Source organism: Prionailurus viverrinus, chromosome B3 (genome assembly GCF_022837055.1).
Source record: "Prionailurus viverrinus isolate Anna chromosome B3, UM_Priviv_1.0, whole genome shotgun sequence".
Lineage (NCBI taxonomy): Eukaryota > Metazoa > Chordata > Mammalia > Carnivora > Felidae > Prionailurus > Prionailurus viverrinus.
Window position 1 is genome coordinate 1799269 of NC_062566.1, and position 17840 is coordinate 1817108.

At 60.2% G+C, this 17840-nt stretch overlaps 2 protein-coding genes across 6 annotated transcripts in view; one reads left to right on the top strand and one right to left on the bottom strand.

Moving 5' to 3' along the window:
* The first annotated feature begins 174 nt into the window (after window positions 1-174).
* Window positions 175-17039, top strand: POLG (DNA polymerase gamma, catalytic subunit). 2 transcript variants are annotated; one of them, XM_047862134.1, is made up of 23 exons: window positions 175-340; window positions 1105-1884; window positions 4642-4837; window positions 5737-5901; window positions 6028-6174; window positions 6326-6405; window positions 7210-7392; window positions 7492-7646; window positions 7820-7946; window positions 8823-9059; window positions 9901-10021; window positions 10242-10328; window positions 10638-10745; window positions 11539-11699; window positions 12402-12455; window positions 12558-12675; window positions 13142-13277; window positions 13372-13618; window positions 14845-14967; window positions 15097-15265; window positions 15355-15563; window positions 16291-16451; window positions 16901-17039. In XM_047862134.1, the coding sequence occupies exons 2-23, from the start codon at window positions 1265-1267 to the stop codon at window positions 16957-16959; spliced, it is 3663 nt and encodes a 1220-aa protein (XP_047718090.1). In that variant the 5' UTR covers window positions 175-340; window positions 1105-1264; the 3' UTR covers window positions 16960-17039. The 2 variants fall into 2 exon arrangements, with proteins under 2 accessions (XP_047718090.1, XP_047718091.1); XM_047862135.1 differs by lacking the exon at window positions 8823-9059.
* FANCI (FA complementation group I) overlaps window positions 16700-17840 on the bottom strand; it is a 91926-nt gene continuing 90785 nt past the window's right edge. For all 4 annotated transcript variants that reach the window (XM_047862132.1, XM_047862130.1, XM_047862131.1 and 1 more), the window contains one exon: window positions 16700-17331. In XM_047862132.1, coding sequence (XP_047718088.1) covers window positions 17269-17331 — 63 coding nt within the window. In that variant the 3' untranslated portion in view covers window positions 16700-17268. The remainder of the gene's footprint in view (window positions 17332-17840) is intronic.

Genomic DNA, 17840 nt, shown 5'->3' on the forward strand with positions numbered 1-17840 from the left:
GCCTGGGACCAGTCCATTTCTTTCTTGAGCAGGGGAGGTTGGACTTTGGCTCCCAGAGTTCCGCAGGGAGAGCCCACCCGGAAGTCTCCGTCTCCCCCCTGCGGGCGGACCGGTCCACTTGCGGCCCTCCTATTGGTCGCGCCGGGAGTCTCCCGCCTGCCTCTCGGGTAGCCGCGGGACGGAGCGGGGCGCAGACGGGAAGTTGCGGCTGCCAGCGAGGCGGACCGGTCGGATGGAGGCCACACGCCACCCCGAGGCTGCGTAGGCCGCGCGGAGGGAGACGCCGCTCGGTCGGCCTGGGGTCGGGAGCCGCGGCCCGGGAAGCACCGGACGGACAGAGGTTTCCGGCGGGTTCGGCCCGGGGGAGGCCGGGTCGCTGAGCGGCGGCGCAGCCCCTCACTCTCCAGGCAGGGAGCGAGGCCCCGAGCTGGGCGGAGGCTCGTCCCAGGGCGCACCGCGGCGCCGCCGCCGGGCACGGGCACGGCCGGCCGGCCGGGCGGGCGCTCGGGGGCCGCCGCCCCCTGCGGGGCGCCCTCGGCCGGCTGGGCCACGGCCCGGGCGTGGGTGGGGGCTCCGGGGGACGGCTGCCCGCCCTGCGGGTTCGAATCCGGGGCCTGGCACCTGGCAGCGCTAGGCCCTCGGGCCGCGGCAGTCGCGGTAATGGCAGCCACCGTTTGCCGACGGCCGCGCCTCGCGACTTGTTCGCCCTGTGTCACCCAAACAGCGGTCCCGTGTGACAGGTAGAATCCGTAACCCCATTTTACAGAGTAGGAGATTGGGGCCTTAGGGAGCTTGCCCAAGGTCACGCATCTCCTAACGGCCAGAGCCGGGATTCAAACCCGCCTCGTCCTCCTCCAGGACCGTCACTCGTAGCCACTGCCTTCACCTCCCCCAAGTTCACTGATGAACCCGCTGGAAGCTCAGTTTCCTCAGGAGGGGTATTGATGATTCCCGTGGTTGTCTGGGGCTTCACTGAGAAACTGTCCCTAAAAGCTCCTGGCACGCTGCCCCGGACGCAGGAAGTGCCCAGGGAGCGACGGCTCGTCACCTAACACGAAATGCCTTGGGTCCAAAATAACACTTTGTGTCGTCTGTCTCCTTCAGGATTTGTGGGTGGAAGGCAGGCATGGTCAGACCCATTTCACTGACTGGAACGCAGAGACAGGACGTGTCTCTCTCCACGTCTTTCGGCCAGTAAAAGCAGCCAAGCTGGAGCCCAAAGCCCGGTGTCCTGACTCCCAGCGGGGGGCTCCCTGCACCAACCATGAGCCGCCTGCTCTGGAAGAAGGTGGCCGGCGCCACCACCGTCGGGCCAGGGCCAGTTCCAGCTCCCGGGCGCTGGGCCTCCGGCTCCGGCCCCGCCCCCGTCCCCAGCGACGGGCCGCCGCCGCCGCGGCCGCAGCAAGTGCCATCCTCGGAGGGCGGGCAGCAGCGGCACAACCCGTTGCACATCCAGATGCTCTCGAGAGGGCTTCACGAGCAAATCTTCGGGCGCGGCGCGGAGAAGCCCGGCGAGGCCGCGGTGCGCCGCAGCGTCGAGCACCTGCAGAGGCACGGGCTCTGGGGGCAGCCGGCCACGCCCTTGCCGGACGTGGAGCTGCGCCTGCCGCCCCTCTACGGGGGCAGCCTGGACCAGCACTTCCGCCTCCTGGCCCAGAAGCAGAGCCTGCCCTACCTGGAGGCGGCCAACTCGTTATTGCGGGCCCGGCTGCCCCCCCGGCCCCCGAGCTGGGCCTGGGCGGAGGGCTGGACCCGGTACGGCCCCGCGGGGGAGGCCGTACCCGTGGCCATCCCCGAGGAGCGGGCCCTGGTGTTCGACGTGGAGGTCTGCTTGGCAGAGGGAACCTGCCCCACGCTGGCGGTGGCCATATCCCCCTCGGCCTGGTAAGTAGGGGCTGGGCTCGGGTGGGGACTTCAGCTCACGTGGGGGGCCCAGCTTAATAGTTTGGCTCAGTGAACGTTTATTGAACTCCCACTGTGTGCCAGGCGGGTGCTCTTCTAGGGACTGCGGATTCCTTGGTGAACTCAAAGAGGCTTGACCCTAGCTTTCACAGAGCTTCCATTTTGGCGGGAAGATACAGGCAGGAAACAGACTCCCAGGCAGATGTCAGGTGGTGATAGGGGCCATGTGGAGAATGTCAGTAGACCGTTGTACTTGGGACTGACGGGGAGAGCACGTGTGGTTACCATGATTTGGTGCCTTTCCCCCCCTCCCCTAATAGCTTCCTGAGAAGTTAGTCCAAGATACTTAAACAGCATTTCTGTCTGCGGACGCTATTGGTTATTGTGGGCAGGAGAGCTCTCCCTTTTGTGGGACTGTCCCAGGAGGTATAAGACATTTGGCGTCCCCAGCCGCTCTCTTAAATACCAGAGCGAGTATCCTGGCAAGTCACAAATGTACTCCACCCCGAGGCAGCAACCCCCCACCCCCCACCATCCCCAGTTGAGAAACATTGCTTCCTTCCCCCAGCCTCCCAAGCAGGCATTTTGGTCCCCAAAAGGTATATCCAAATCTCTCTTCTTTTGAAATAACTTTCTAAGTGCTACCCACGTTTCTTTTTCAAACAATGATGGCAGTCCTGTTTCTCCCCTTTTTTATTCTTCATTCCAGGATTAAAATACTATTTACAACCTTAAAGCTTTCAGGCATGGCCAGCAAAAAAGTTAGCAGTTTCTTTATTCCTATTGGAAGCTACATCTTTGTAAAGAAAGCTGCGAAATGTTAAATATGCAGTTGAAAATGGTGAAAACATGGCTAAATAGATAAGGTAGGCATTAATGGCTGCAAAGAGCGAAACTAGATTCCGCATTGATTTAGTTCCAGTGAAGATGAGCCTCTCAGTGCTTATACGTAACTCGGTCAAGATAGAGGGAATGCGCCCATCGTTTCAGAAGGTAAAGCAGGCCATGGTGGCAGAAGGAGAATTAGGAAACCAGTGGCAAGAAAGACTTGTCTTTTGATCTCTTGGTCCTTTTGGCCATTTTACCCGAAGTCCCCTTTTCTCTTCCTCCTCCTTCCTCTCCCTGCCCTTCCCGTCCACCTCTCATCTTCATCCCGTTGCTGCCAGAGGTGCCAGGGGCACTGCTGAGGCCTGGGCGCATCTGGGGACCTGCCTCCTGGGAGCCTGGCTATGGTGGGGAGCAGGGTTACCAGGTGGGGGCCCTCATAGCAGTCCACTTCGCACTTGGGCATGTCCCTGCCCCATAGCCGTGTAACACCAAGTTCCAGAACAGCCGGAAACTTTGGGGGGGGGGGTGGGATCGGTGGGGGGCTTAGACATCCCATAGGGCAGCTTCCCAGGGCCGCCTGTAAGGACCGTGGTCATCAGCCGAGAGGGGCATCACACGGGTGTCAGCATTTATCTGAGATTCATAGGAGAAGCGTAGAGTATTAATGGCATTGATCTGACTCATCTTAAATTTTCCGAAGGTGTTTGCATTTTGGCTTTCTTTCTTTCTTTCTTTTTTTAATCATAAATTTATAGTAAGACCGCTCTCGTGCACAGCCGCAGACCCGGATCTTGGCACCAGCATGACTTTTTATTGCTACTAGAGTTCTGTCCTCACCATAGCCTCGAATATTTGACATCTTCTAGCCTTTTCTTCAGGGGTGTTTTCAAGGGCTTTGAAAGCGGGGAGGAGGTTTCAGCCTGCGCCCCAGCGTATCAGCAGCAGTTGGAGTGTGAGTTAGATTTCAGCAGGTTGAAAACTAGGAATCTGTTTCTGCCAGTAGCCCCCTCCTCTTAAGAAACAGTTTCATGTTTGTTGAAACTGTTGAGGCAGATGGCCCCCGTCTCCCGCCCCAACCCCTGCAGAGGGTTGTAGGAAGCTCCTTTGCACCTGTGCTGGCCACACGCGGCCTGGTCACCACTTTGACGCTGACTGGCTCTGATCCGTTGGCATGATCTGTCGTTCACAGCAGGCTTTTCTTCAGTGGCCATTTCCGCACGCTTAGCCCCGCGGATCTTGAGCGCACTCCAGCCTTCCCCCCCCCACCTTCGCCCCCCCCCCATCCTGAATTGGGGTCCTCAGTCCCTCCCGGCCCCGCCCCCGCACACGAGCACACGGTCCTTCCATTGCACAGCACCGCCCACAAGATGTGGGATTCGGTCTGTCCTTCAGAATCTGTCCAGCCATTAGGTGATTCATCCTGTACATGTGCAGCATTTGCTTTTGGTTTTTTGTTTGTTTTCTTTTTTTGCCACTTTCAACTAAAAAAACATTTTTCCACTTGGGATTCTGTTGTAATTGTCTCTCTCCTTCGCTAGCATTTTGAACACCTGCTGTCTTGTGCTTAGAGACCTGAGGGGTTGACAGCGTTCATAAACAGCACAGACTTTGTGAACACTGGACCTAGCAAGCGCCTTGACGGCCCGGGCTGGATGCCTGTGTTGGACACCCAGTACTGTGGCACTCAGTTCCGTTTTTATCCATGGAAGTGAAAAGTAAAGGTTTTATAACCTCCCTCCCACACACCCACCTGACCTCCAGCTCTGTGAGGGTCAGGAGCACCCCTTGGTCTTCCTGGTGTCCCAGCCGCTAGTGCAGGACCTGGCGTGTGGCGGTAGGTGCGCGGTGGGTGTTGTGGGGCGGGAGTTGAATGCCTCTGTGCCGAACCCGTCTGCCTCTCGCCTCCCTCAGGTATTCCTGGTGCAGCCGGCGGCTGGTGGAAGAGCGTTACTCTTGGACCAGCCAGCTGTCGCCGGCTGACCTCATTCCTCTGGAGGTCCCTGCCAGCGCCGGCGGCCCCACCCAGCGGGACTGGCAGGAGCAGTTGGTGGTGGGGCACAACGTTTGCTTTGATCGCGCCCATATCAGGGAGCAGTACCTGATCCAGGTAAGGTTCCTGGGGCCAGCTGGAGGTTCTGGCGCGGGGTGGCCCCAGACCTCTGATCTCAGTGGCTAGGGAAGACGTTGCTCCTCTTGTAGCAGCTCAGGGCCTCCTGTTGACCAGCCTTGCCCCTGGTCCTTGTGCCCGGGACTCGCCTGGTACAGGACCTGAGTCGTCACAGAGTACTAACATGTCTTGTCTCTGTGTGGCGTTTTAGAGCTTCGTGTGGGTCTTTGGCCACACAGCCTGGGCTCACATCCTGCCTCAGCCAGGGACCAGCAGTGTGAGCGCCTTAACATCCTCAGTTTCCTTATCTGTGAAAAGAGAGATTAGATAGAGGCTCCTTAGAGCCTCGGTTTCGTTATCTGTCAAAAAAGGAAGCTAGCAGAAGCTGCCTTGTAGTATCCCTGGGGAGGTTTGAACGGTGCGCACGTCAGACACTCAGAACCACGCCCGGTGGGTGCTTGTGGCATCCTGAATTTTATGACGGGTGTCCTTTCATCGCCTCCTCACAACCACCCCAGGAGAAAGGGCAGGCGAGAGCAGCCTTGGCTTATAGCCGAGGCTCACACAGCCTTGTGAGTAGCAGGGCTGGGCCAGGGACTGAGCCTGGGAGCTCGGAAGGCCTCGTTTGGGACACTCTGTTCCCAAGGCAGCCCTCAGAGCTGTTGCTGGAGGCCGGGGAGGACTTGAGTGTTGGGACTGAGCCAGGCCCGCACCTGCAGGGGTGGCTCGGATTTGGGAGGGCAGGCCCGTCACAGTCGGAGGGAGAAGCACGAGCACGCGTGAGCTGGTCTTCAGCGTCGGAAGGCCGTGTGACCGGAGGAGGCCGAGGTGGGGCTGGTGGGTTGGCGGCACCGAAGCAGGGCTGGAGTGGCCCCCGCCGCAGCCCCTCTCCTCCTCAGGGTTCCCGCATGCGCTTTCTGGACACCATGAGCATGCACATGGCCATCTCGGGGCTCAGCGGCTTCCAGCGCAGTCTGTGGATGGCAGCCAAACAGGGCAAGCGCAAGGCCCGGCACCCCACGCAGCGAGGCCAGAAGTCCCCAAACAAAGCCAGCGGCCCAGTGGTGAGAGCTCGCTGCCGGAGGCCAGAGCGGGGCGCTTGGGACCGTCTCAGCAGCCTGCCTGCCTGCCTGTCTGTCCTGAGGCCAGGCTGATGTGCTGTATCCCTTGCTCCGGGCCCCCAACCCTAGATCTCAGCCTGGGACTGGCTGGACATCAGCAGCGTCAATAACCTGGCAGACGTGCACAGCCTCTACGTGGGGGGGCCTCCCTTAGAGAAGGAGCCTCGAGAGCTGTTTGTCAAGGGTAGCATGAAGGACGTCCGTGAGAACTTCCAGGTACGGCGCTGGAGCGGGGCTCTGGGGAGGTGGGTGTGGCAGACCCTAGCCGACCCGACCCCGGGGAGTATAGCTGCCAGACCTGACCCTGAGACCTGGCGATGGTAGTGGGATGGCTGCCCACCCAGCGCCTTCCTGTCGCCTGTGCCAGGACCTGATGCAGTACTGTGCCCAGGACGTGTGGGCCACCTATGAGGTTTTCCAGCAGCAGCTACCACTCTTCTTGGAGAGGTGAGGGGGGGCCCCGGTGAGAACCCTGGGGGTCAGCAGGTTCCCGGTATCTGGGTCCTCTGTCTTCAGGTGGTGCTGGGTCTTTCTCAGGCTGTGGAACTTGGCCTTTCCGGGTTGCGAGAATGGAGCTACTCAGTGTATTGGTGGCCACCTGGGTCCTGGGCTCTGGGTTTCTACAGAGGCCTGGAGGGGAGGGCCGAGGGCTGTGCCCGAGTTTCACGTGCCTGGTCCTGGGTCATTCAGCGCCCTCTCCGTACCCAGATCCTGAGCCGGCCATCTGAATCCTTCACATTCATCATGGTCATGTTTGCTAGTGAGTCACTCTTACGGTGTGGCCAGTCACAAGTGTCACCTAGCCTGGCTCAAATCTTGACTGTCCTAACTCGTTTGCCCTTGGGCAAGTCACTAGGTTTCTCTGAGCCTCAGTGTGTCCGTCTGTGAAGCGCACACAGACAGTACCGGACTACCCCAGTTGTGAGCACAGCGCCTGGCACTTAGCTGTTATTCAGGGGGTGGCAGCTATTTTCACGTTTGGATCTGTAATTCCCGTGTTACCCCCGAGGATGGGGTTACCCCTATATCTATCCAGCTTATGGATATAGGAACTGAGGCTCAGAGAGGTGAAGCGACTTGCCCACTGTCTCACGGCTATGATGTAGTCAAGCTGGAGTCGAGAGCCTGGTCTTGCTTAAGAGCTGTGCCACGTGGGTGGCTGCGCTGTGGCTTTCCGGACTGGCTCAGGTATTGGGGCCCAAGCCCGCTTTGTTGTGGTCATTGATGACCACCCTGGCGTTTGCCCCCCAGGTGTCCCCACCCAGTGACCCTGGCCGGCATGCTGGAGATGGGTGTCTCCTACCTGCCTGTCAACCAGAACTGGGAGCGGTACCTGGCCGAGGCACAGAGCACCTACGAGGAGCTCCAGCGGGAGATGAAGAAGTCACTGATGGACCTGGCCGACGACGCCTGCCAGCTGCTCTCAGGAGAGAGGTAGCCAGGCCTTGGGAAGGCAGGATCTAGGGGTGCGTGGGCCGGCCACAGGCCTGCCTTAGCTTGGCCATCCCCTGCCCTGGTGGCCTGGCTCTGCAGGTACAAAGAAGACCCTTGGCTCTGGGACCTGGAGTGGGGCCTGCAGGAGTTTAAACAGAAGAAGGTGAAGCAGGTGAAGAGGAAGGAGCCAGTTGCAGCCAGCCAGTTGCCCACCGAGGGGGCTGGGGCCCCTGGGGATCCCAAGGACCAGGAAGGTGGGGAAGCACCGGTGGGAGGTGGGGGCAGAGGTGGTCCCTGGGGAGGTCCTGGGCTCCAGGGGGCCATTGGAAGGGACAGCTTCAGCCTTCCGGGGAGGAGTCGGCCGGGCAGGTCTTCTTGAGAGCCTCTTCCCCCTCCCGGGCCTGATCGTCCTGCCCACCCCGTGCAGACCCCGGCCCCCCCAGTGAGGAGGAGGAGGCTCAGCGAGATGTCACGGCCCGCGCCTGCTTGGAGCATCTGAAGGGGACCGCAGAGATCCTGCCCAAGCGCCCCCAGCACCTTCCTGGACACCCTGGGTGAGTCCTGTCCCCTCCCGTTAGGCCTCCCGTGTTCCGGGCCCCAGCACAGAGGTGGTGTGCGTGTGGGCCCTTCCTGCCTGGCTGCCATCCGTTCTGCTGTCTTCCAGTCCTCCTGGCGTCTGCTCCCTCTGACCCCCGGCTCCCTGGTCTCACTCAGTACCAGTACACTGAACACCTGTCGTGTGCCGGGCCCACGGCAGCCACTGCACAGATAGGAACACGGCTCCTTTCCAGGAGCTCCTTCTAGGAGGAGCCAGGTGTGACGACCGGCCAGTGCAGCCGGTCTTTGTAACCACGATGAGGAGGAGGAGTGAGCAGGATTGAGGCAGTACCTAATTCTCTCTGGGGAAATCAAGGCTTCCTTGAGGAGGTGATTTTTTATCTGTGCCTCATCGACTGGCAGAGATGAGAAAATGGGCGGCCAGGGCGAACAGCGGGGTGCTGACTCGGCACCTGCGTGACCCGGGGTGTGTCGTCTTGGGCGGGGTGCCTCACCGCCTTGTGCTGGCCTTCGTGAACTGTGTGTGAGAGGCGGAGCTTGGGAGGCCCTGGCGGGTCTCTAGAGCAGCGGTGGGGACAGATGTGCTGTCTCCTCTGGCCTGTCACCCTGTACGAAATGGAGCTTGGGAGGGAGCCCAGTCCTGGGCCATGCTTGTGGGCCTGACGTAGGATTTTTCTCTTCAGATATTTGAATTATTCTAGGGGACTTCATGGGGCCCTGGCTCATCCGGTGACTATAGACTGAAGTCGTCAGAAAGCCCAGGGGGCTTTAGAGGATGGGTGGGTCAGGTCACGGGAGAAGGAACCCGGGTTGCAGTCCCATGCTGTCCTCCCCCCACCACTGTGACACTGCTCTCTTCTGGCGGGGCGTAGGTGGTACCGGAAGCTCTGCCCCCGGTTAGATGACCCTGCGTGGACCCCGGGCCCTAGCCTCCTCAGCCTGCAGATGCGGGTCACTCCCAAACTCATGGCGATGACCTGGGATGGCTTTCCTCTGCACTTCTCGGAGCGGCATGGCTGGGGGTACCTGGTGCCCGGGCGGCGGGACAACTTGGCTAAGGCACCGGCGGAAGCTGCCCTGGCATCAGCCGGGGTGGCCTGCCCCTACAGGTGAGGCTTAGGCTCAGGGCAGGAAGGGGCGGAGCCTAAGGACCCTTTCCCCCTGCTGAACAACGCAAGCCCAGCTCGGGCTAGTGGGAAGGGCTGGGGTCTGAGAGTCTGGGTTCTTTTTTCCGTGGCTGCCCTTTCCACCCGGGCCTTGGCGCCCTGTGGAGGTTTAACGCCCTGCCCTTGGGTCTTGCCGGACCCCAGCTGCCTTCACAGGAACATCAGAGCAGGGGCCGTCAGAAGCAGCAGGGCAGACGGGCTTGAGTGTAAGGTACTGAGCACTAGCGATGTTCTGTGTTCGTAAACCTTTTGTTGCGGTGCTCCCCTCACGTGAGACACCGTGGTTATCCCCATCTTAGAGCTGGCAGAATAAAGGCCTAGGGAAGCCGGCCGACTTGTCTAAGGCCCGAAACCCTGAGCTTTTGACAGGTGTTGGGGACAAGCCATGGCACTTGACGTGGCCCGGGTTGAGAGTCCTGGCTCTGTAGGACAGCCTGAGTCATCCGCAGGGTCTTTGGGACAAAAGGGGCTGGGGTCCAGCAGGGGCGGCCGGGCTTGACCTCCCTCTGCTCCAGGGGAGCAGAGCTTTTCCAGGGGAGGCGGTGGCCGTGTGCTCGGGAGGAGCTTAGATTTGGGTCAGACCAGCCCTGGCACCCTAGCCTGCCACCGGTGGGCCGTGTCCCTTGTGATTTGCCACTCCCGAAGAACCAGGGAAAGCGCCGTCCGGCTCTGCCTCAGAGCTGGTTCTCAGGACTGACAGGGAGTTGTGGAAGGCCCCCAGCGAGCTGCCTGGCCCCAAGCGGGCCCCAGTAATCAGAGGCTGCTGCTGCTGTTCTCTGCCCAGAGCCATCGAGTCCCTGTACAGGAAGCACTGTCTTGAACAGGGGAAGCAGCAGCCGGAGCCCCAGGAGGCAGGCCTGGCGGAGGAGTTCCTGCTCGCCGACGACAGCACCGTGTGGCAGACGGTGAGGGCGGCCCCGAACCTGGGCTCTGGAGTCTCTGCTCCCTCCCAAGGACCCACAGCCTTGTTGGGGGCGGTGCGGGGGGGTGGGGGGGGACGACACTGGGGGCACTGGGTCACTTACCCCAGGCTGGCTTGGGGTGTGTGAGTGTCTTGGGGAGGGGCCGGTGGAGCTGGGCCAGCCTGGCCCCCTGCTTCACTTCTGGGCACCTGGGCCCATCCAGGTGGAAGAGCTGGGCTGCCTGGAGGCGGAGGCAGAGGCCAGGGAGGAGCGCTGTGGAGCAGCAGTCCCCGATCAGCCCCCGGCTCCGGTGAGCGGGGCTTCTGCTCTGGGCTTCTCTGGGTGGGTGCTGGGTGGCCAGGCCCTGCTCTTGTGCCCAAGTCGCTCTTCCCTGCCAGAGAGTTCCCGAGGTCTCCGGGGGGTTGGGGAGAAGCTGCCTTGCCCTTGGGTTGCCCGGCGTTTGTCGGAGGCCTAGGAGGAAGCCTGATCCTTGGGGCCGTCCTGCCATCTCCCAGCTTCCTGTTCGCCGCTTCAGGCCCTTTTCCCACGCCCTACCCCGTGGCCCTCGCTGAATGCAGGTGCTGGAGCAGGGCCTCATCTAGGTGTGTGGCCCCCACAGACTGCTGCTGGTGGCCCCAGAGCCAGCCAGCCGGCCTATCACCATGGCAACGGACCTTACAATGACGTGGATGTTCCCGGCTGCTGGTTCTTCAAGCTGCCTCACAAGGTGTGTGTCCGGTTCACGGCTGTGCTGCCCTTGCTGTGCTCGGGGCCCACGGGCCCCCAGGGTGACTCGGGCCCGGAACCACCCTCTGCAGGAACGACACGCCTGATGGGGCAGAGTGTGACCCCGGACGGCTCACCGTCTCGGTGTGTTTTCCGAGGGGCGTGGTGGTGGGACGGAATGACATAGGGCCTGTTGGGTGTCCGCCACCACATCTGTCGCATGATGGCTTCTGTTGACTGATGGTTAGTTGCCCAGGTCAACTGTGGTCCGGAAGCAGATGATCTTCCTTCTGACGTGTCATCAGAAGGTCACTAGCGGCCTAACGCTGGTCCCAGTGCTTGCGTCACTCCCCTCCCTTCATCTCACATCAGCACAAGGAGGGTGAATGCAGTACGTGAGATGTCTTGAGAGGGGGAAGCCACGTTCACTTCATGTTTATTACAGGTCATTGCTCCGTTCTGTTCTATTAGGTATTGTTAATCTCCCTGCGTGTAGTTAAGTTTTATCGTAGATACATAAGGAAAAAAGCACGTATGGGTCAGCGTTGTCTGTGGTTTCAGGCATCTGGGGATCTTGGAACACACCCCTCCTCCCCCCCCCCCCCCCCGACAAGGGGGGATGGCTGTGTCGTGAAGGGAGCGGGTGTGTTGCAATCAGGGATTTGCCCCAGGCGGCTCTGCACGAGGTTCTGGGCTCAGTGTTGGGCGGAGCTGAGGTGCACAGGGCATCAATGGGCTCTCTGGCCAGGGGTCTGCCACCAGATTCCAGCCCCTGCTTCCTCTGCCCTTTCCAGGATGGCAGCAGCTTCAATGTGGGCAGTCCCTTTGCCAAGGACTTCTTGCCCAAGATGGAGGATGGCACGCTACAGGCCGGCCCAGGAGGCGCGAGTGGGCCCCGTGCCTTGGAAATCAACAAAATGATTTCTTTCTGGAGGAATGCCCATAAACGAATCAGGTGGGCCACTGTCGGAGGGCAGAGACACGTATATACCCCTGGCCACGCCGTGGCAGCCCTGGCCCCCTTCCCCCCACCTTGCACCCCTGACCCAGGGGCCCTGACCCTGTCTGTGCTGCACTGGAGGGACAGCCGGGCTGTGGTCTCAAGGCCCGGCTACTGGTTCTGGTTCCGTGGGAACGCAGGCAAGTCTCTTGCCTCCCTAGCTTCAGTTTCCGTGCTTACGTTGAAAGAGTGGTGCCGTAGGGCCTTGATGGTGTAGCTGCTGGAGCCCTGGGTGTGGCTGAGGACCGTGGAGGGTTGGTGGCCTGAGAGCTGCATCCGGGACTGGGAGCTGGGTCCTGAGGCTGAGAATGGCAGTGGACTCACCCTCAAGTCTGGCTCGGCAAGGCGGGGGGGGGGGGGGGGGGGTGCAGGGTGGCTCCAGCAGCATGCTGCTGTGACAAGGGCACTTCCCTGGCTGCTGAGGTCCATCCCTGGCGTGGCCGAGGCACTCGTGGCAGGACTGACGTAATGGCCTGGCCAGGTCTCAGTGGCTTATGCTCCTGAATGGTAGGTTTTTGGGCCCGTCCTGAATGCAGTCTGTGTGAAGAGGGGGAGGCTGGGCAAGGAGGGGGCACAGTAGCCTCCAAAGCTGAGCCTGAGCCTGGGGGTGGATTCTCCTCATGGGCGTCCTAAGCCTCAGTCCATCTGTTCCCACAGCTCCCAGATGGTGGTGTGGCTGCCCAGGTCGGCTCTGCCCCGTGCTGTGACCAGGTATGGCCTGCTGGGCGGTTGTGGGGATCGCAGAACTGAGTGGGGGCGGGCCCGAGGACCCCGGCAAACTGCTGAGACTCGTGTCCTCCCCCACCCTGCCAGGCACCCCCGCTATGATGAGGAAGGCCGCTACGGGGCCATCTTGCCTCAGGTGGTGACCGCCGGCACCATCACCCGCCGGGCTGTGGAGCCCACGTGGCTCACTGCCAGCAACGCCCGGGTACGTGCCCTCTGCGCCTCTGGACGTTGCGCTTCCTCTCCCGTGTCTCTAGAAACTGGGGTGTGGAGGGCCTTCGGTGAGGAGCAGGAGAAGGAACTGAAGATCTGGGGCAGGCGGGACTCAAGTTCAAATCTAGCTCCACAGCTCGTCTGTTCCTTCAGCAGACGTGATCTGGGTACCGCCTCGTAGCCAGATGTTGACGTGTGCGTGATCTGTACGGCCGCGGTGGTGTTTAGGTGGGGCCGGGGTCAGATCAGGCGTGGAGGGTGGGCGTCTTTACCTGTCACCCTCACTGCTGCCAGCTGGCCCTCCCTGGAACTGTGGAGTTTGGGGCAGTTGTGTGGCGTTTTCTAAAACTGCCCCCTTGGGAGAGGCCCAGCATCCTCCCTCAAGTCTGGCTCCGGGGAGCAGGTGGGAGGCGTCTCACCGGGGTAGCTGGCGAGGGTCTGACCTCACTGTTCTGCAGCCTGACCGAGTAGGCAGCGAGTTGAAGGCCATGGTACAGGCCCCACCCGGCTACGTCCTCGTGGGTGCCGACGTGGACTCGCAGGAGCTGTGGATCGCGGCTGTGCTTGGAGATGCCCACTTCGCGGGCATGCACGGTGAGCCGGAAGCGGGACTGGGCCGTTCGCTGGCAAAAGGTCTCCGAGCCGCCCTTCTCATGCCCGCCTCTACCCGCTCTGCTCCTCCCCGCAGGCTGCACGGCCTTCGGCTGGATGACACTGCAGGGCAGGAAGAGCAGGGGCACCGACCTACACAGTAAGACCGCCTCGACGGTGGGCATCAGCCGTGAGCACGCCAAGATCTTCAACTATGGCCGCATCTACGGGGCGGGACAGCCCTTCGCCGAGCGCCTGCTCATGCAGTTCAACCACCGGCTCACACGTCAGGAGGCAGCCGAGAAGGCCCAGCAGATGTACGCTGTCACCAAGGGCCTTCGCAGGTGAGGGTCCCTCCCCCGTCTGTTACCCCCGGGGCCTCAGGCCTGCCCTGCTCCCCTTTACTGCTCTCCTCCCGTTTCCCATCACCTGAGCCTTCTCTTGGCCCCTTTCCGTTCAGACCTCTGACCTTGCCCCAGGACGGTTTGTCCTTAGGTTGTGCCATTTGCTGCTTTAATAACCTTACACGGTCTTCCTCATAGAGCGAAGGCCGTCCTTTTGTTGCGTTGCCACCGAGTGGCGGCACGTCAACAGCCGTGGTCATGCAGAACACCCAGGGGGAACCGGGGCAGGCCCTGGGTGGGACAGCAGGAGTTGACGGGAAGGAGCCGTGCAACAGCGGACTCCCTTGACTGTGCGACAGGAGGGAGCCTCCCCAGGCTCCAGCTCGTTTCCTCTGGCGGCGCCTTTTGTGTGCTCAGGGTTGTAGTGGGCTCCTAGGAGGGTTCCCGAAGCAAGTGTTGGAGGAGAGGTGCACGGCCAGCTTCCGTAGGTACGCTCTGCAGCGACCGTGTCCAAGTAGCCGGCTACCTCATGAGACCGAAGGGTAGGCAGGTGATGGTGTGGCGGTGACTGTACACGTGCAGACCGGGGGGGCGGGGTACCGTGCGGAGTAGGGGGGTGTGCGGCTTGCACGGGGGGCGCAAGAGCAGTGATGACAGAGGTCGGGCTGTCAGAGAATTTGAAGGCGTCACACAAGAGTCTGGGCCGAGAGCGCGGGAGGGGAAGCCTTGGTGCTGCTTTGAGGTGGTGAGTGACAAGGCTCCGGAGCCATGAGGGGACAGGCCTGGTGTTGTCACAGGCCGCGCTGAAGCCAGGAGTCGGGTGACAGGAATGGAGGTCATCAACCGGCCCGGCTGTGGTCGTTTTCTCCGGATGCCCTTTTCCCTTCAAGGAGCTTCCCATTTGCTACTGCCCCTCTGGCCAGGCTGCTGGCCTTTGCTGCCTCCGGAACTAAAACATGGCAGCTGTCGGTCATTCGGTGGTTCCTGACCGCGTCTGCGGCATCTGCCTTCGTGGTGGAATCTGTCCCTTACTGGGCTACCGTGGCACAGCCCACAATAGCCCGGGCTCCTGTCCGGGCTTCACCTTTGCCCGGCGAGTCCCTTGCTGGCTCTCGGCTGGTTTCTCCCTGAAGCAGAGCCCGTGGGGATCTGGGGACACTCCTGGCCCCGGGCTTGGCACACAGGAGGCGATCCCACAGGAACGGTAATGATGACGCTGCCCCTAGGTACCGGCTTTCGGATGAGGGGGAGTGGCTGGTGAGGGAGTTGGACCTCCCCGTGGACAGGACTGAAGATGGCTGGGTTTCCCTGCAGGATCTGCGCAAGATCCAGAGAGAAGCTTCAAGAAAGTGAGAGCCCTCTGTGTACCAAGGACGGCGGGGAGGGGTCCGGGCTGGCCCCAGGAGAGCTGCGATGCCTTGTTTTCAGTTCTGAGAGGCTGAAAGGCAAAGCTTCCCCTTTTCCCCCCTGGTCCCCAGGTCACACTGGAAGAAGTGGGAGGTGGTCGCCGAACGAGCGTGGATGGGGGGCACAGAGTCAGAAATGTTCAACAAGCTGGAGAGCATCGCCACGTCTGACACCCCATGTACCCCCGTGCTGGGCTGCCGTATCAGCCGAGCCCTGGAGCCCTCGGCCGTCCAGGGGGAGGTAATCTCACTGTCCTTGGAGCCCGAGCAGAGGGGTCACAGGGGAGGGCAGGGCTCTTCCCCTCTGACCCATGCCCTCCTTCCCCCCAGTTTATGACCAGTCGTGTGAACTGGGTGGTGCAGAGCTCTGCTGTGGACTATTTGCACCTCATGCTCGTGGCCATGAAGTGGCTTTTTGAAGAATTTGCCATCGATGGGCGCTTCTGCATCAGCATCCACGACGAGGTCCGCTACCTGGTGCGAGAAGAGGACCGCTACCGCGCGGCCCTGGCCCTGCAGATCACCAACCTCCTGACCAGGTACGCGGGGCCCCGGGGCCTCTCTGGCCGGCCACGTGCTCCTGTGCGGGGCTGTGGACCAGGCTCGGGCATGCTCTGTGCGTTTTCACCGCCCCAGAAGTGCTGGTTTCAGCTTTTATGTCTAGTTGAAAAAGACGGTCTTGAAAAGACCGGTCTCAGCTTTTAAGAAAGATTTCTTGGGTTTGAAAAGAATGTATGTACCCAGACCAGATCAGGTAGTGAGAGAGGTCTGGGAGGTGTTCTGAAGAGTGGCTGTCATCTTGTCCTCCCCTAGGCACACACCTTGGTTTTGCAGATCAAACGCCAGATAGCTTTTCTCGGTTAAGTGCCACAAGTTATTTGGACTATCAACAGAAAACGTTGTTAAATGTGACTTAGAAAGTATTTTTAATTAAGATTCCTAGTTTACGTGGCTTAATTAAATGGTAACTATAGTTCCGTGTTAGTCTGCCACTCAGAACCAGTTTGGGACCCAGATCTGTCCTAATGGGCAAGTAAGAAGTATTCTACACATTAACACGGTCTCCACTGCCCTCTTACAGCTAAGGGTCCTCATAGGTTTTGAATATCAAGTCAAATTTTGTACGTCAATAAAGCGGACCAAACCGTGGGGGGAGAAAAGATGTGTTTGGGTCCCTGATTTCATTTTGGTGTCGGCGGGAGGGGTCCGGCTGCTGGGTGGAGGGCTGTGCTGGACATGCCTGAGAGGAGATGGGGTCTTTTTCAGGTGCATGTTTGCCCATAAGCTGGGCCTGGATGACCTGCCCCAGTCAGTCGCCTTTTTCAGTACAGTCGATATTGACCAGTGCCTCAGGAAGGAAGTGACCATGGATTGTAAAACCCCTTCCAACCCAACTGGGATGGAAAGGAGATATGGGATTCCCCAGGGTGAGCTCCACACATTTGTTTGTTGTGCGTAGAACACAGGGTGGACTCGAAAGCCGTCTCAGAAAGCGGGAAGCTCAAGGCTGCCGGCGGCTGCTCCAGTTAATCGTGTGCCGCGGGCCCGAGGTGAACATGCTGTTCAAATCGCAGAGGAACAGGTTTCTAGAGAGCCGTTCACGTACACGAAGAAAGAAACCAGAACTCAGGATATTCGCTATGTACTATTATTCCCTCTCCAACCACACCAAAAACGCGTTTTTTTATTGTATAAGCTCAAAGTGCATTCTCAAGAGAAAAAAAAAAACTGTGCTTTGAATAATTTGAACAAGTTAAAGCAACAACTTCTTTAGTACAGAACAGACACTCCCACTCCTCCGGCCTCCCCGCTCCCTTCCGGGCGTAGAGGTACAGTTCTCGAGGAAGCATCCTAACCAGCTTGCACTCTCTTTCAGGTGAAGCGCTGGATATTTACCAGATAATTGAACTCACCAAAGGCTCCTTGGAGAAATGAAGCCCGCCTGGACCGTAGCTCTGCCCGGAGGCCCTGTATTTGCTCCCGTGGAGCTTCGTCAGGGCGGTGCGGGCTCCCACACTCAGGCTTTCAGCTGTGCTTTCTGCAAAAGGGTTTCCCTCGGGCCAGCCCTTCTTCAGTAGCAGGACCTGCCAGGCACGACGGCCTCTACCTGAAGGTGCAGTTGAGTTCAATGGGTTCGGAACCAAGACGCTAACACTGGTGCAGGCTGTGGGACAACGGGGCACTGTTGCTTGCTGGGTAAAAAGAGCAGAAGCCCCAAAGTTCACATTAACTCAGGCATTTCATTTATTTTTTCCTTCTCTTCTTGGCGGGTTCTTTGTCCTGTCCCTCGTGCTCTGATGCAGTGCCCTAGAAGGGGAGAGAAGTCACGCTCTAATGTGATAAGCCTGCTCAGAGGCAGTGGAAATAAAAACAAAAATCCTTTATCTTCTCACCAAAGCCTGTGGTGGTGGTGCCTTCTCCACAGAACAACCTCCTAGGAGTGGGAAGGGGAAGAGGCGGGGGGGGAGGCCTCTAAAGTAGCGGAGCAGGCCCGTGCTAATGCCTCCTGCCTTCAGACCCGGGCGAGGACAGAGGCGCCTGGGTGCTGGGTGGCCCTGCGCCGGCTCAGTAAAAGGGCAGGAGACAGGGCCAGGTGTGTTACAGCCTGGGATGTGACTGCCCGAAGAATGTAGGTTCAAAATTTTTGAGAAGCGACAGATCAGGGTGGCTTATGGCAATTTCCACGTCAGACGGACCTGAGCCAATGAAACTTGTAGGAGCTCACGGGGCTTGGGGGCGCTGCTGCAACTGGAAGAGCTAACGGGCCAGAGGCGGCTGAGACGTGGGGGTGGGCCGCAGGAAGCCTGACCTGAACT

What these genes read in the sequence shown, in the direction of transcription:
- POLG (XM_047862134.1), top strand. Translation starts at nt 1,265, where the DNA reads ATGAGCCGCCTGCTCTGGAAGAAGGTGGCCGGCGCCACCACCGTCGGG. An exon ending in ACGTCCGTGAGAACTTCCAG is followed by an intron (nt 6,175 to 6,325) that starts GTACGGCGCTGG and finishes CGCCTGTGCCAG; the next exon opens with GACCTGATGCAGTACTGTGC. An exon ending in CTACCACTCTTCTTGGAGAG is followed by an intron (nt 6,406 to 7,209) that starts GTGAGGGGGGGC and finishes TTTGCCCCCCAG; the next exon opens with GTGTCCCCACCCAGTGACCC.